Consider the following 17,803-nt stretch of genomic DNA (forward strand, 5'->3'; position numbering starts at 1 on the left):
GATTGAGAGTCTCTTTTCCTAGTTTAAAATTATAAACATTCAACATTGGTCATGCTGTCAACAAAGTATGAAATGTTCTGCGGTCAAAACAATTGTTAACTCGGAACTGCAAAATCTGACTTTAATGAGTTCAAGACAATTGGGCTACGACTGGGAAACTTTGGGAACTTTTATCCAACTCGCAATTGTAAATCTGGAACTCGGGCCTCTTTCTAGAACTACAACCTGAAGATCACTGACGTCATCATGATTCAAATTTTTGTTGTTGTTGTTCCCAGTTGTCTTGAAACCACCATAAATCCAGAGAATGGCAGACTTTGATGACAAAGTTTGATGACAAAATTTGCACACGAAGGACCGCCACACCACCTTCCTGTTCAAGTGAGCACAGCACAACAAGGTGAATCCAAAAATTTATTGTATGCTTCTGCATAAATGATGTAATATAACAGGGAGATATACTGTATACTGTAGCTAAGAAAGTAATACTAAGTGTATGTTGTGTAGTAAGCTGTTAGTAGCCTATGTGCCTCACCCTAATAATTTAGTCTATTTTCACCTCTTAATTTCGCCGACTGTGCTGACTTGGTGGTGCACATGTAGCCTATAACCTGTTTTTGAGAAATATAATCATTGAATATTATAAGAGCTTTCATTGTCTGCTTATATGCCCCCTTTATTTATACTACGGCTCTGACTTGGTGTACAGGGAGAACACTGTAAGAACGGCCCATTTCAAAAGTGCTGAATAAATAGTTCTATTGAAATTATGGATTGCCACTTATCCGCTTGTTATCCCTTTTATGCCATGGTTTGTACATCTCAACCACATTGGTTAAGCAAGTCAGCCATATCAGCTATGTTTTTTTCAAAGGCAGTAAATCGGGCTGAATGAACTGTTTCACTGCCAGATAAGGCTCTGATGATAGCCAGGTGTAGCAGTGGTAAGGTGTTGGGACTCTGCTGTTGGGACAGCTTTATGTAGGCCGTTACAGTTTGTGGGCACCGTTTGTCACCGTTGTAGTGCAATTCATGTATTGTTTAGTGTTGTGTTTTGTAGTGGTTTTGCAGGCATGCATCCCAATTTATTTATTTTTTTGCCCCACCAAGATTTACTTGCTAAAATCGCCGCTGATTGTACCAGAATAACTCAAACTGGAGAAAGGATAGGGGTGCTGGTAAATAACGTTGATGTAGGGTAATAAACTAGATGGCGCTACTGAGCAGAATCAAGTTGCCCCAGCAGTTTAATTCAGTTAACTCTGGTGATATCTTGGAGTTCTTGCAGAGGTAATAACATTACTCCCAGCAAGAAAACGTGTTTAAATTCGCTGGTGAATCCAGAAAGAGACCAAGACAGATGCTGTTTCCCCTTCTTCCAGTTAGGGTTAACAAGATAATCAAGTCTTCCCCTAGAAACGGGTAGGCAGTAGGCAACAACAATTTTTTTTCGTCCTCTCTCCGCGGACGAGTCCATTGCTTATATATGTAGGGTTGGATCTTTACCGCACTTCCAAAGAATCAGCATTCTAAGCACACTCCCTTTAAACGACACTACTACCACAATGTGTGGATGTTCTTCTTTTTTTAACAGTCACCAACTACGTGTTATATATGAGCTAAACACTATGTGAGCTAAACGTATCGTTTAGTAGCGTGTTGTTGATGTGTTTGTTCATCCCTCCGCTCTGAGGCAATGGGAGTGGCTAGAATAACCTTCGGGTGAGCCAGTCGAGAGAGCCGGAGAGCGAGAAACTGACGGAGAAGACTAGTCGGTTTTTAACATGGCGGAGACCGTACGCTCGCTCTTCGACTACCGTGAGCCACCGACCCTGGACAGCGACGGAGAGGGAACCAAACCGGCGCCAACACCTCGGGGGTGAGGGTTTTAGTCAGTCAGTTAGTTAATTAGTTGCCATGGCGACATTTAAAGGTATTTTTTCTGAGGTGACCGTGTGACAGCGCGAGCTAGATGGCGTGTTTGAGCTAACGCGGTGTTGAAGGAAAGTTGTAATGCGTAACACATTCGTTATTAACGTATTCTGTGCGAGACATTGTGTGAGAAACCAGTATAAATTATAGTCTAGTGTTCATTAGTTGCAATAGTTGCTACCCACTTCACAAAGCAGCTATAAATATAACGGTGTGTGTGTGTGTGTGTGTGTGTGTGTGTGTGTGTGTGCGTGTGTGTGTGTGAGAGAGAGAACTGTACGAGCTATAGTAGCTAGCAAATTTAGCAACTACTGTACTTGTGTAGTTATCAAATTGTGTGTGGTTGTGTGAGAAGAGAGAGCTCACACACAGGGAGAGGAGAGAGCGTGAGAGAAAGGAATGAGCACTGTGTGTGTGTGAGATAGAGAGGAGGGAAAGGGGAGTGTGTGTGTGTGTGTGTGTGAGCAAGGGGGAGGAGTGTGTGTGTTGGAGAGAGGGAGAGTGTGTGCGTGACAGAGACACACAGTGTGTGTGTATGGCATGGGGGAATGGTGTGTGTTGGAGAGGGGGAGAGTGTGTGTTGGAGAGGGGGAGAGTGTGTGCGTGACAGACACAGTATGTGTGTGTGAGGGGGGGGGGGCGTGTTGTATGCAGAGACTGTGTGACAAAGAGAACAAGAGTGTGTGTGAGAGGAATGAGCACAGAGAGAGTGTGTGTGTGTGAGAGAGAGAGGGGGGGGGTGGTGTGTGTGCTAGAGGGGGTGGCATGTGTGGATGAATGTGTGTGAGAGAAAGGAGGGGAGGAGTTGTGTGTGTTTAAGAGAGGGTGTGTGTGTGTGTGTGTGTGTGTGTTTAAGAGAGGGAGTGTGTGTGAGAGAGAAAGGAGGGGAGGAGTTGTGTGTATATGAGTGTGTGTGTGTGTTTAAGAGAGAGAGTGTGTGTGTGTGTGTGTGTGTGTAAGGGAGAGGAGGGGGGAAAAGTGAAAAGGTGTGTTTTTCAGAGATTGTGTGAGAGAAGGGCTGGGGGAGAGCTGCAGTGTGAGGAAAAGGGGAGAGAAAAAATAAATAAGGTGTGTTTTTTTGGAGAGTGTGTGTGAGGAGAGAGCTGTGAGAGAGACTGTGAAGGACATGTGTGTACGTGAGGGTGAGCATATTTGTGTAATAAAGGGGGAGTGTGTGTGTGTGCGTGTGTGTGAGGGAGGGAGGGATAGAGGGGAAGTGTGTGAGAGAGGTACAGGGAAGGGGAGGGAAGAGTGTGTTTGTGCATACATGTGTGTTGCTTAGTGGGGGAGGGTGTATGAGTGTTTGTTTGTGGGGTGTGTGTGAGAGAGGAGTGGTCTGTGTAAAGGACTAGTGTGTTTATGTGTAACCAAGAAATGTGTGGGTTGTGTGTGTTTGTAGAAGGGATAAAGCAAAGGGGATGAGAGAGAGAGAGAGAGAGAGAGAGAGAGAGAGAGAGAGAGAGAGAGAGAGAGAGAGAGAGAGAGAGAGAGAGAGAGAGAGAGAGAGAGAGAGAGAGAGAGAGAGAGAGAGAGAGAGAGAGAGAGAGAGAGAGAGAGAGAGAGAGAGAGAGAGAGAGAGAGAGAGAGAGAGAGAGAGAGAGAGAGAGAGAGAGAGAGAGAGAGAGAGAGAGAGAGAGAGAGAGAGAGAGAGAGAGAGAGAGTTTCTGACTTTCCATTAGTGTGTTGTCTTCTAAGTAGAAAGAATAGTTTAGTAAGAGACTAACATTTTGTGGTATCATATTTTGTGTGTGTGAGAGATTTGAGTTTTTGTTTAGTTATTTTAAACTGACAGTGAAGACGGGTGAAGGAAAGTGTGTGTGTCTGTCTTTAAGAAATGGAGGGGTAGAGTGTGTTTGTGACGAAGAGAGAGGGGGGGGGGGTGAGTTACACACACACACACCGAGAGGGAGAGTGTGTGTGTGTGTGTGTGTGTTTAAAGGGAAGAGAGCAAGATGAGGGAGGGTGTGTGTGAGAGGGAAAGAGAAGGGGAGGGTGTGTGATGGAGAGAGGGTGAGGAAGTGTGTGTGTGTGTGTTTGTGCGTGCGTGCGTGCGTGCACTTTTGAAACAGAAGGGAGGGAGAATGAGTGTCTGTCTGGGAAGGGAAAAAAAGGCTTTGTGTGTGTGTGTGTGTGTGTGTGTGTGTGAGAGAGAGCAAGCAGGAGAGAGAATGTGTGTGTCTGTGTGTGTTTGTTCTGGAGGCAGAGGGAGAAGGGTGTGTGTGTGTGTGTGTGTGTGTGTGTGTGTTCTGCAGGCAGAGAGAAAAAGGGAAGGGTGTGTGTGAAAGGGGGATACAGAGAGAAGGTTTGTGTGTGTGTGTGTGACTTAGACAGGGCAGTGTGTTTGCTTGTGTGTACGAGACAGGAAAGGAGAGTATTTATGCATCTACTTTGTTTATGAAAGAGGGAAGGACAGTGTGTGTGTGACTGAGTGGGGGGAGGGTGGGAGTGTGCGTGTAGAGAGAATGTTATCCATGGAGGAGGGAGAGTGTGCGAAGAGGATTGCGTGAGTGTGTGCATGCGTGCCTTATGGAGACTCGTGTAGTGTGTGAGAGGGAGTGTGTATTAAAAAGTACTGTCGTTTATGAGAGAAATAGATGGCTCATGTGTTCTGGAGATTGAGTGTATGTGTTAGAGTGAGAAAATAGGTGTATTGCAGGAAAAATGAAGAAGTCTAGGAGTGTGTATGGTGCAGATTGTATGTGTGTGTTTTTTTGTGTGTGTGTGTGTACATTTTGTGTGTGTGAGAGAGAGGGAACATGAGACTGTGGGTTTGGATATTTGAGAGAGAAGGTGTGTGTGTGTGTGTGTGAGCGAGCATGTGAGCTTTAGAGAGGGGGAGGGGTGTGTGTGCGTGCATGTGAGCTTGGCTGGAGAGAATGTGTGTGTGCCTGAGAGGGTGTGTTTTTGTGTGTGCACATGTTGGTCTTGAGTGAGGACTTGTTTGTATATTTGTATGTGGGTTGGTAAAGGATGATGGCTGTGTGTGTGAGAGTGTGTTTGTTTGTGGGAGAGGGAGAGATGTTCAGGGATAGGGGAATGGAGAGAATCAATGGTAGGAAGAGAAAGAGATTGATAGAGTGAAGGACATATGGAATGGAGAAGAGAGACATCTGATTAGACAGTGCTAGAATAGACCACACACACACAATGGACTATCACCAAGAGAAACACTCCTATGGACTTACTTCCTCAATCCTGGTTGGGCTTACGTAAACATGTCATGATAAATCCAAGAGACTGGCGATATGCCGTGGTCGTAACTGGTCCCTGGTCAAAAGTAGTGCACTATATAATGTGTGGTCGTAGTGCATTGAATCATGTAGAATTCACAAACACACATAGTAGTAGACAATTTCACACTTGTCCCCCCTGCTGTATTTAAAGACCCTTAAAACCATCAAGGAGATATAAGCAAAATTCCATTGGAACATATTGGTTAGGAAATACATTATATAAACAAAAGTATGTGGACACCCCTTAAAATTAGTGTATTTGGCTATTTTAGCCACACCGTTGCTGACAGGTGTATAAAATCGAGCACGCAACCATGCAATCTTCATAGACAAACATTGGCAGTAGAATGGTCTTACTGGAGAGCTCAGTGACTTTCAACGGTGGTACCGTCATAGGATGCCACCGTTCCAACAAGTCAGTTTGTCAAATTTCTGTCCTGCTGGAGCTGCCCTTGTCAACTATAAGGGCTGTTATTGTGAAGCGAAAAGGCAAGGAGCAACAACGACTCAGCCGCAAGGTGGTAGGCCACACAAGCTCATAGAACGGGACCGCCGAATCCTGAAGCGCATAACAATCGTCTGTCCCCGATTGCAACACTCACTACGAGTTCCAAACTGCCTCTGGAAGCAGCGTCAGCACAATAACTGTTTGTCAGGTGATTCATGAAATGGGTTTCCGTGTCCGAGCAGCCACAAACAAGCCTAAAATCACCATGCGCAATGCCAAGTGTCAACTGGAGTGGTGTAAAGCTCGTCACCATTGGACTCTGGAGGTCCCGTGTGGCTCAGTTGGTAGAGCATGGCGCTTGCAACGCCGAGGGTTGCGGGTTTGATTTCCACGGTTGGACCAGAATGAAAATGTTTGCACTCATGCGCTCTGGATAAGATCTGCTAAATGACAAAATATTTTTTTTTAAGTAAAAAAAATAAATAATTGAAGCAAATCACGCTTCACCATCTGGCGAAGGACGAATCTGGGTTTGGCGGAAGCCAGGAGAACGCTACCTGCCCCAATGCATAGTGCCAATTGTAAAGTTTGGTGGAGGAGGAATAATGGTCTGGGGCTGTTTTCATGGTTTAGGCCAGGCCCCTTAGTTCCAGTGAAGGGAAATCTTAATGCTCCAGCATACAATGACATTCTAGATGTTTATGTGCTTCCAACTTTGTGGCATCAGTTTGGGGAAGGCCCTTTCCTGTTTCAGCATGACAATGCCCCCGTGCACAAAGCAAGGTCCATACAGAAATGGTCTGTTGAGATTGGTGTGGAAGAACTTGACTGGCCTGCATAGAACCCTGACCTCAACCCCGTCGAACACCTTTGAGATGAATTGGAACACCGACTTGCGAGCCAGGCGTAATCGCCCAACATCAGTGCCCGACCTCACTAACACTTCGATCACACCGACAGTGTCCTTGCGCCAAATAGTACGCAGCGTCATCTGGATATGTCTGCAACAAAAGTTCAACGTTCATCTTCTGCTACCATTTCCGTCAAGACACCTATGCATACAGTTTGATGCATACGTTTGATAAATTCAACGTATGCACCACACCGAACACACTGCAACTGCCTCTGCGACGCAATGCTGCAGGCCAAACGCAGTGTTTCATTGGAAATTAATGAAATTCTGGTGAACCAAATATGCGATGGCGCTGTCGGTGTGATCGAAGCGTAATGCTCTTGTGTCCCCGCATCAATGTTCCAACATCTAGTGGGAAGCCTTCCCAGAAAAGTGGAGGCTGTTATAGCAGCAAAGGGGGGACCAACTCCATATTAATGCCCAAGATTTTGGAATGAGATGTTCGACGAACAAGTGTCCGCATACTTTTGGTCCATGTAGTGTATGCAACCTAACGGGAAGAATTGACCAGGCTAGAAAGGCTGTGGTACTGTACCACACACACACACACACATATATATATATATACACTATGAACCACTGTACTGTATGTAAATCAGTTGTTGCTAATGCCTCTTATAATGTAAATTACCTTATACAATGGGGAATGGGTGGAAAGCATTTAAAAGAACGCTGTTACTTTAAGAAAGAGCAACTAGGCCCAAGCTTAGTAGACAAAAGTATGGGCATACATGAGTGACCATGCAGACATACACACTCACACGAGAGAGTGTGCACACAAGAAAGTGCAGGCGAGCACGCGCGCACACACACACACACACACACACACACACGTTATCACGAGTCCAGATGGAGAGCGAGGGGCAGATCAATACAAAGACAGCGAGTCTGGTTGATATCTCTGCTCAAAGAGTCTCTCTCTCTCGCTCTCTCACATACACCTCTCACACACACACGCACAAACACACATGCAGTAATGAACACTTGAGAAACCAAGGCACTGTCTTCCTATGGCCTAGTTTTAAGAGCGTTCAATGTCATGTAAGGAAAAAATAGAAAGAATTACAGAAAACAGTGTGTGTGTAGAAAAACTGCCCTAAATCACACTGATCCAAAGCCAGTTTCTAGTGCTTGGATTTGAATGGTTACGGCTAGGCTTGAGGCAAAGAAAGATTAGCTCAGATCAGCTCCTAGTGTATCCTCTGCTCTTACTTACAAGTGGCTTTACGCTATGGCTAGAATCTGCACCGTAGCACACATCTTGGATCAGTTTACCATCCCTGTATCCTGAATCCCTGGTAGTGGAGTGAAACTCAACACAGACCTTGGATCAGTGTCTTGTATTGTGGCTTGTTTCACAAATGTCCCTTCAACACCAATTTACCCAGTAAGAATTTGGCCCAATTCTGCCCAAATTCTGTCCAGTCAGCATTCAGCATAGTCTAAATGAATCAATGATTCAGTTGTTATTGGTTGAAAGTAATTGGATACAGAAATTGAGACGGGGTTCCTATTGGTAATCAGTGTATTGATTGCTTTTCCTACCGGATTGATGTTAAGATTGGTCCGCCTGGGGCATTGATAAAATTATTCTCTGTCTCTCTCTCTGTCTTTCCCTCTCTCTCTGTCTCTCTCTCTCTGTGTGTGTTCCACAGACGCGGTTGTGGGAGGAAAAGGAAGGGAACGCCGGTGAAAGTGTGCGACCGCGTCTTTGTAACAGAGGATGAGGAGGAGAGCTCCGAACACAGCTACGGTCCAGGTGTGTGTTTGTCCTTTAGGGACGATTCTTCTGTTGACGCGTGTGTCTTATAGTTGTGTAGTGCGTGTCCTTTTGAGTGTGTGTGCATGCGTCCGGGATTGTGCGAGTTATGGGTGGAAGAGTGTGTGCTGACCTATATAAATGTTTGTGTGACTGACTGTGTTTGTGTGTGAGATGTGCATATGTGTTTAGGTGGGGAAAGGGTGATGACCTTGTGTGTGTGTGTCCTTTCGAGCGTGTCAGTGTGTGTGTGTGCAGTCGTGCATCTGTGTCTGTGTGCATTTGCTTGTGTGCTCGTGTGTAATCCTTTTATACTCTTCTCTCAGGTAATGGTAAAGGGGCTGCAGAGAACAAACGACCAACCCTGGATGGCCCATGCTACATCAATGACCCTGTTCAGATCTGGTAAGTGTGATTTTATTTCATGGTGTTATTTTTATGATAAAATGTTTTTTAATTGATAACATTTGTGTACTTTTTATTGTGTGTGTCATGTATAGTACAAGGTGTCGAAAGCGTTCCACAGGGATGCTGGCCCATGTTGACTCCAATGCTTCCTACAGTTGTGTCAAGTTGGCTAGATGTCCTTTTGGGTGGTGGACCATTCTTGATACACACAGGAAACTGTTGAGCGGGAAAACCCCAGCAGCGTTGCAGTTCTTGACACAAAGCGTCTGACACCTACTACCATACCCGTTTCGAAGGCAAACTTTTGTCTTGCCCATTCACCCTCTGAATGGCACACATACACAATTCATGTCTCAAGGCTTAAAAATCCTTCTTTAACCTGTCTCTCCCCTTCATCTACACCGATTGAAGTGGATTTAACAAGTGACATCAATAAGGGATCATAGCTTTCACCTGGTCAGTCTATGACATGGAAAGAGCAGGTGTTCCTAATGTTTTGTATAGTTGTGCTGTTTTCCGTGGGGTAGCTTTGTGTGTGTGTGTCTTAGCTTCAGATAGCAGACACAATTTTTGCTGATTTTGTATGCATAGGTCCACGTGTGCTGATCTATCTACCTCCCTCCCTCTCCTTCTCTCTCTCTTTCCCCATCTCTCTTCCTCCCTCCCCCCTTTCAGCAGTGGGTCTTCAGAGTTGGGTGAGGAGGGATCCAGCGGGGGCAGGGGGGCGGCAGTGATGTACCCCCCTCCTCCAAACTGCCGCATCCGAGAGGTACACTGTGGGAGCCAGGTGCGTCTGGTCGTCATAGCGATCCGAGACATCACCAAGGGAGAGGAGATCACCGTTGACTACAGCCTGACCGAGTGGGGAGACAACACTATGGTGAGTAACCATGGCGACATACCTGTAAGAGCCTAAGTAACTGTTGCCATGGTGAGTAACCATGAGGATGTACCTGTTAGAGCCTAAGTAACTGTAGCCATAGCGCTGGCTGGTTCCCGATATAGCCTGGGATGTAGTGGACTGTAAATGCAAGTCAAGTGCAGTCAACGTACAGCTTACATTTCCTAATGGAAAAAATCACATGCAGTGAGCGAAATAACTACAAAATAGTTACATTTTGAATAGACAGTATGCCACAATATCCATGATTTGTTTATGCGAGGCAAGTTGTAAGTACTGCAACTAGCGACTGGATCACGTGCAACACATTTCTGCGCTGTCTACTTTTACCTTGATGAAATTATCCTCTTTTTCCTCGCAGAAGTCGTTGAGTCATTGTATTTTGGGTCTTTTCACCTGGGCTGACTACTGTATTTGACTGATTATAGTATCTAGTGCTTTTTGAGTAGCTACTGTAATTGGTTTGACCGCCTGATTGACAGCACTGGGGGGGTAATTAATGGATGTTAATGGAGCCTGTATCCCTCCAGGGTTTCCGTGGTACTGTCTCCTCAGGGAGATATGAGTGTATCGCTGACCCTGAGAACAACCGTATCAAAAAGGTACGAAAATATGCCTGTTGCCTACATACACCTACTATATTTCTACAACACTCAATATTATACTGATGTGCTTGTTTTATATGTCTACACTCCATGCACCTGTCTAATATACCCTCAACGGTTGTAATATACTAGTATTGCTCACTCAATGGACACTCCTCATTCAGGCACTCTAAACCAGTGGTACTCAACCCTGGTCCCGGGGACCCAAAGGGGTGCACATTTTAGTTTTTACCTTAGCACTACACAGCTGATTCAAACGATCAACTCATCATCAATGCTTTAAGCTTTGATGATTTGAATCAGGTGTGCAGTGCTAAGGAAAAACGCAAATATGCACCCCTTTTGGGTCCCCGGGACCAGGGTTGAGAACCGCTGCTCTAAACAGTCTGTCTTATGTACTTGTCTGTACTCTACTCACACAACTGGCTCAAACACCACTCATCTCTCGGTCTCGCTGTCTCTCTCCCTCTCCTTTCTCCCTCATTCTTTCTCTTGTCTCTCTCTCTCCCTCATTCTTTCTTCTCTCTCTCTCTCTCTCTCTCTCTCTCTCTCTCTCTCTCTCTCTCTCTCTTTCTCTTTCTCTTTCTCTTTCTCTCTCTTTCTCTTTCTCTCTCTCTGTCTCTCTTTCTCTCTCTTTGTCTCTCTTTGTCTCTCTTTCTCTCTCAGGAGGAAGAATCCGGGCTCGTGCCCTCCTCTCTCTCAGCCCAGGACTACCTCACCCCTTCCTGGCCCCTGTCCCCCTCTTCCTCCCCCCTCTCCCACTCCAACGCCAGCGACTCGGATCCCCAGAATGAGGAGGGCGAGGACGGGGGTCAGAGACGCACACCTCGCCGCCGAAAACGCCGCCGGACCACCACACCTTCCAAAAAGAGAACCACCCCTCACCGGACATCCCCGGGCCGCCCTCCCCTCTCCTCTTCATACCGCCCCCTCACCTTCTCCCCCCCTCCCTCCTCCTCCACCTCTTCTCGCCCTTCTCTGTTCAAATCCCCCGCTCCGTTGGGGCCCAACACGACGGCGAACATCAGTATTAACATCGCCAGGGGGGTTGGCATGGGCGTGCCCCCCCAGAAGCTGAGCTGCGCCTACTGCGGCCGCCACTTCCGCTCACTGGGGCGCCACCTGGACAAGCACCACACCAACCAGCCTGAGATCCGCGCCGCGCTCATCGAGCGCTTTATGCCCCACCTGGCGGCCGCGCACGCCACACACCACACTCAGTCCCAGCAGCAACCTCGGTCATCATCAGGAGTGGAGCAAAACTCCCACAAGCCACCACCGGGGGGCGCCACCGCGTTCTCCCTGTCTCCTCAACGTCCGGCCGCCCAATCCCCTTCCTCCGCCGTTGGGGGAAACTCCTCCCCCCTGGTATTGACTCCACCCCGAGGGCGCAGTGCGGTGGCCGTGTCCGTTCTGAAGAGAAGCCCGCCTCCGGCGGCTGTGAACCCGCCCAGAAAGGCGGGACTGCGCAAAGTGAAGAAGGAAAAAGAGGAGGAGGAAGAGGAGAACGATCTGGTGGAAGTTGAGGTGGTGAAGCCCAAAGAAGAGGCAGAGGCGGCTTTTCCCCACGTCTTTCAGCAGACGCCCAAGGAGATGGAACGGCTGCCGAAAGAGCATGAAAATGAAGAAGAGGAGGAGGCGAACGGTATGATGGAAGACGACAGTGGAGCGGAGGATAAGGAGAAGGAGTTATTGAGGTGAGGTACTCCGTTAAAGGACTCGTTCACCTAAATGACAGATTCACCTCATCAAATGGATATTGAGAAAGTAGTTGATGGATCAGCAAAGTGCCAGCAAACTGAACTGCTGCTCAGCTTTAGAATTGAGGAATGTGAAACAGCAGGAATGCTTTTAGCATGCTTTAATTAGATGACTAAATCAGTCAACTGAAACGGACTTATAATTAACTCCAAACTGCTGATGTGATGTTATCAATATATTAAATGTTATGAGTATAGTACATACTTTAAATAGATGTTTATTTTTTTGTTGTGCTTTGAATAAATTAATAACTGACGCCTGCAATTGAAACTAATCTCTCTCCCTCTCCTTTCTCCCTCATTCTTTCGCTTCTTCCCTCCCTCTCCCTCAGTTCGGGACGTCTCCACATGCTGCCCCTCCTCTCCTCCCTGTCTTCCCTGGTCCTCTACCTCCGCAGGCTCCAGCACTCTGCCTTCCTCTCCCTGTCCCGCCAGCTCCAATCCGCCGAGGCCTGGCGCCTCCTGTGCCACTCCTCCCTCGCCCTGCTCATACTCTACAATCGTCGCCGCGAGTGCGAGGTCTCCAAACTGGCCATAGCCGAATACCGCTCCCGTGTCACCCCCCAGTGCCCCGTGCCAGTGCCCCCCGGCGCCCCGCCCGCCCTCACACCCCTGGAGGCATCGCTTTCGCCCTTTGAGCGTCTCGTGCTTCCACATTTGCCTCGAGTAGGTGTCCAGGGCAAACGAGGAAGAGTCCAACCTCTTATCCTGCCACCGCACTGCGAGCCGTGTCTGGAACTCCTCCTCCAGACCAGGCAAGATGTCGGCGTCGATCCCCAGAACCCGTACGTCTTCGCCCGGCCGTACCACTCCCCAGCCACCCCCCTCCGTGGCACCGACCTCCTCCGGAGCCTGGCCCGCTCCAGTGGCACCCGGAACCCCCGCGCCCTCACCCAGACCCGAGTCCGGCGCCAGGTCGCCATCTTGACGCAGCTGCTATTGCTCGGCGAGGGGGAGGAGCCAGGACAGCCGGGTGGGAACGCCGTAGAGCGCCTGGAACACTTCCTGGAGCGTGAGTACCACGTGACGCAGAGCTGCGGCGGGATTGGCCACGACCCGGGGCTGATGGGTAGAGTGGGGCGCGTGGTGCTGTGCGGGGAGAGAGACGGCGTGCTGTTCCGGGGGATGAGCCTCCACCACATCTGTCTGGAGCTTGACGGTAAGGAGACACTGAGGATTAACATGTACGTCAGGCCTGAATAGTCAAGCTAGAAGTGGAGATAATTTTCTCTCCTTTACTGTGTATTAAGTACGCTTGATTCAACCTGCTTGATATAATGGAACGGATGGAACAAAACATGATGACCGTTAGAGAAAGGTTAGCTGTAGGTCAAACCGATCAGAAGAGACGACCAATTTTCGGGATGTCTCATGGTCTGACAAACACCGCTCTGGCTCTGCCACCTTTCACCGCAGATGCGGAAGTGCGACATCGGCGGATACGGTGGATTGAAAAAGATATCTCTAGCTTAAACTGACATTTTGATGGGGATTTTTTTTTTTATGATGTTATTTCGGTCAATCAACTCTAGAGGGTTAAACAGTTTAGCGTTGTCTCATGATGATTGTTCATTTTGGACTGCCCTTTAGTATGATGAGGACAAGCGTTGTAGTTAAAGTTGAGAAACATTTACATGTATTTGACCCTTCTCTTTCTCCCCTTACAGTGATGTCAGGCAACTCGGCCGACTCGTACTCGGAGGGCGACTCTGACGGCGAGGGGCGGAAGGAGAAGGGCGAGGTGGCCTCTCCCAGCCTGCTGATGGTGAGGAAGGGCAGGACAAACAGCAGGACGCCGCGTGCCAGGAAACTCAAGGTCACGCCCTCCTCCACATCGCCCCTCTCCCCCTCGCTCCCCGGCCGCAGAAGAGGCTCAGGTGGGCCCAAATCAGGTGTGTGTGTTTTCATTCCATACTCAAACTCCGAAAGAGCTGAGACATTCAAGACCAATACAGAAGTAAGTGTGTGTGTGTGTATGTACACAGTAGTGTGTGTGTACTGTATACAGCCCGCCACAAAGACATGTCTACACAGATCCATCCCTGTGTGTACTAACCCACCCCCTCCCCGCACAGGAAAACGCGGCGTCCTCAAGCGCCCGTGGTCGGACGCAGAGCGCGCCGCTGTGGAGGAGCACCTGACCTGCAACATCGCTGAGCTGCGCGTGCCTGCTAAGGCCGACTGCGAGCGCTGCCTGCAGAGCTGCCCGCTGCTGGTCACCAACCGGCGCGACTGGCGGGCCATCAAATTCTACTGTCACAACCGCATCCAGCTGCTTAAGAAGAACCAGCGGCGTGAGGACGACGGGACGCCCATCATGGTGTGCTGAGAAGACTGGCGGAGAGACTGAGAGATAGATGGACAGACACAACAATAGCTCCACAGTATCCACAATAGCGTGCTACTTGGAATGAAGGAAGCCAAAACAGAGGCGTGGTCAACTCCGTAACGTTACTGCAGTGACTGTCAACTCTGTAATATTTTTTCCGCTGACGGTCCAAAAACAAGAGTTGATGCTTAAGGAACAGAGTTGACGCTTAAGGAAGCAATGTAGTGGGCGTGTCTTTGAAGTGGTACGCTAATGTGGGTATTGGAATGTAGCCTACATCTCATTAAGCAGGTTTCCATCCAACCTTTTTATGTAGTAAAGTACGGGTCAATGTCGGGTCAAAAATGTAGTGACAGGCCTGATGGAAACAACATTTTTCGGTACACTTTCCAAATGTCAACAAAACGAAATACGCTAGACAAGGTGGGATATTTTGTGTCGGTAAAATGAAGTATGCGAGAAATGTCGGTGGAACTATTGATGTAATAACCATCATATCGAAGTAATCTTGGGGTCGCGCGATGACATGTGTGGCCCTCCCACTACGGCGCGTCAGGAAAGCATGCAGTTTATTAGGCTACAGATTAAATACATTGGGATGAACTTCACAGGGTGGTGAAAGTGCAAGGTGATGAGCTTGATGCTCCTGTTTAATAAATATCAAGGGTCTTATTTTGGTGATCATCGATGCGTGGCAGCCGTTTGACAAATAAAGAAAACTCGCTCTTTTGGCCATAATAATCTCATGTAGCCTATACGTGTGTTCTAGCCAACAGTGCGCACGTGCCAGTACCAGAGTGGGCAGACTCGCTATATAACAGAACAGTTTTTGTGGGAAAACCCATCTGTAGAGTTGAAAATGTGATGGAAACCCATTTAACTTATTTTTTTTATTTGGTACATGGGAATTTAACAGCAAAAGGTATTTGTATGTGCACTACATCATCACGCACAGTCAATTTGATGGAAACGTGTCTCTGGTGGGAAAATGCACAGATTGTTTTTGTGCGGATTTGAGAATATCTGTCACCAATTGGATGGAAACCTAGCTATTGATACACTTATATATTGTCCTCTGAGACAAAAAGAGGTAGAGACTGGGGGAGTGAGAGAAGGAGTGACTGTGTAGGAGTGACAACAGCCTGTGTTGTGTATGTGGACATTTTAATTTAGTTTTCGCTTGAAAACGAGATGAACAATGTTCAGTACAACAGATTGTTGTATTTAGATTTTTTTTGGACTCCGGTGTTTTTGACATACTCAAGTGTTGTATGGACGTTTCTGAACACACTCAAGTTAACACTATTAGGGTTTGAGGCTGTAGTGTGTGTGTGTGTTTCCAGTGCTGAGAAGATGTTATAGGGTCTCCAACACCCAGTCCTGGAGAGTGCATGCTTTAGTTCCAGTACTAACTCACCCGATGAAACTACACCTGACTGAAAGACCATGGCTAGATCATTATTTAAAACGGGTGTGTTAATAGCGCTGAGCCGCAGCAAAAGCCTGCACCCCAGGAGCGGAGCAAGAGAGCCCCTGGGTTAGAGTGAAGGGGGGGTGAAGGAAACGCCACCATCAGTGTGTTGTAAATTTTCTTTTTGGACTACCTAAGACACTGTATAGTCAGTTTGGGGCTTTTCCCCGCTCCCTCCTTCAAAATGAACACTACAAGACAGCAATTGAATACTGCTTTGCCTAAAATACACCAAGTATATTCTTGTTGTTGACATCTTTCTTTTATTTTGTGCCTGTTGCACGTGTTTTCTTAAAAGCGCTTTGAAAAGGTGCATTAGGCCGTCGGGCCATTCTTCTGCGACGAGCAGAGTTCTGTATTTAACTTGGCTGTGTTCTTCAAAGTGATTTTTGGGGGGGCAATCTTTCAGAAGAGTGGGCATAGCTGAATACTATGCCACGCTATGGTTATTTTTTTACATGCAGTGTTGTTGCGTCATTTGTGTTGATTGTTTTGCCTTTTCAGACTGACCAGTGTAGCTCCAGTCTTTTTTCAGCAACTCTGGTTTCTATCGTTCACTGCTGTTAGATGAGCTGCTTGTAGCTCTAGTCCAGGGTGTTAGTGTGGCTTGCTAACTCTTAGGCTGGCATTCAATCCGATCAGTGGTAGATTTGCATTATAGCACGCTTGACATTTTTTAAAGTAATTTCCGATTAAGCCGACATATACAGAGTTTGCGGAAACATTGCCTTTAAAAGGTGCATAGCTGACAAAGTGCGGTCGGGTGGAATCCCGGCTTGAGCCTTCACAGCTTTAGCTAGTCGCACTAACGCCCTGGACCAGAGCTAGGCTTCTTTGTAGGTCTGCCGGAGCCCCAAGTAACCCGGCATTTTGTCTTATTGGATTAAAACCGCACAACACCTCTTGATAGATAGTTGAATTTATTTAACATAATCACATATAATCTTACATTGTTTCATGCTATCATCTTGCCAGTTTCGGTGTACATAAAAAAATATGATCATTACGTAAACTGGTTTGTTTGTGCTGTCCGTAGTTTATTTGTTCATTTGCGAGTTGGTATTGTACATAGGTCTATGGTTTTGTAAATATTCACAGAAATGCATAAAGGGGAAAAAAACTACACAATGGCTTGATTTTTTATGTTTTTATATAAGTCTGAAAAGTTCAAGTCGTATTTCTGAAGTTTGATTCTTTCAATGTACTAACAATGAGTGCATCCCAATAATATCTGCTTTTTTATGTTATTTTTATTTCACCTTTATTTAACCAGGTAGGCTAGTTGAGAACACTTTCTCATTTACAACTGCGACCCGGCCAAGAATAAAGCAAAGCAGTTCGACACATACAACAACAGAGTTACACATGGAATAAACAAACATACAGTCAATAATACAGTAGAAAAAAGTCTATATACAGTGTGCAAATGAGGTAGGATAAGGGAGGTAAAGGCAATAAATAGGCCATGGTGGCGAAGTAATTACAATATACCAATTAAACACTGGAGTGATTGATGTGCAGAAGATGAATGTGCAAGTAGAGTTACTGGGGTGCAAGATAAATACAGTATGGGGATGAGGTAGTTGGATGGGCTATTTACAGATGGGCTATGTACAGGTGCAGTGATCTGTGAGCTGCTCTGACAGCTGTGCTTAAAGCTAGCGAGGGAGATATAAGTCTCCAGCTTCAGTGATGTTTGCCGTTTGTTCCAGTCATTGGCAGCAGAGAACTGTAAGGAGAGGCGGCCAAAGGAGGAATTGGCTTTGGGGGTGACCAGTGAGATATACCTGCTGGAGCGCGTGCTACGGGTGGGTGCTGCTATGGTGACCAGTGAGCTGAGATAAGGCGGGGCTTTACCTAGCAGAGACTTGTAGATGACCTGGAGCCAGTGGGTTTAGCGACGAGTATGAAGCGAGGGCCAGCCAACGAGAGCATACAGGTCGCAGTGGTAGGTAGTATATGGGGCTTTGGTTACAAAACGGATGGCACTGTGATACACTACATCCAATTTGTTGAGTAGAGTGTTGGAGGCTATTTTGTAAAT

At 47.1% G+C, this 17,803-nt stretch overlaps 1 protein-coding gene across 1 annotated transcript; it reads left to right on the forward strand.

Annotated features, from left to right (window-relative positions):
* The first annotated feature begins 1,722 nt into the window (after positions 1 to 1,722).
* Positions 1,723 to 16,884, forward strand: LOC110497531. The gene is made up of 9 exons (XM_036954416.1): positions 1,723 to 1,879; positions 8,182 to 8,285; positions 8,612 to 8,690; positions 9,369 to 9,573; positions 10,125 to 10,196; positions 10,866 to 11,896; positions 12,292 to 13,118; positions 13,627 to 13,851; positions 14,035 to 16,884. Exons 1-9 carry the CDS (start codon positions 1,785 to 1,787, stop codon positions 14,286 to 14,288), a joined length of 2,892 nt encoding a protein of 963 aa, XP_036810311.1. The 5' UTR covers positions 1,723 to 1,784; the 3' UTR covers positions 14,289 to 16,884.
* The last annotated feature ends 919 nt before the right edge of the window (positions 16,885 to 17,803 follow it).

Source organism: Oncorhynchus mykiss, chromosome 19, assembly GCF_013265735.2.
Source record: "Oncorhynchus mykiss isolate Arlee chromosome 19, USDA_OmykA_1.1, whole genome shotgun sequence".
Classification (NCBI taxonomy): domain Eukaryota; kingdom Metazoa; phylum Chordata; class Actinopteri; order Salmoniformes; family Salmonidae; genus Oncorhynchus; species Oncorhynchus mykiss.

Bases quoted from the DNA above. Each gene is read 5' to 3' on its own strand.
- LOC110497531 (XM_036954416.1), top strand. From the start codon at position 1,785: ATGGCGGAGACCGTACGCTCGCTCTTCGACTACCGTGAGCCACCGACC. The intron at 10,197-10,865 runs GTACGAAAATAT...TTTCTCTCTCAG, and splicing joins AGAACAACCGTATCAAAAAG to GAGGAAGAATCCGGGCTCGT. The intron at 11,897-12,291 runs GTGAGGTACTCC...CCTCTCCCTCAG, and splicing joins AAGGAGAAGGAGTTATTGAG to TTCGGGACGTCTCCACATGC.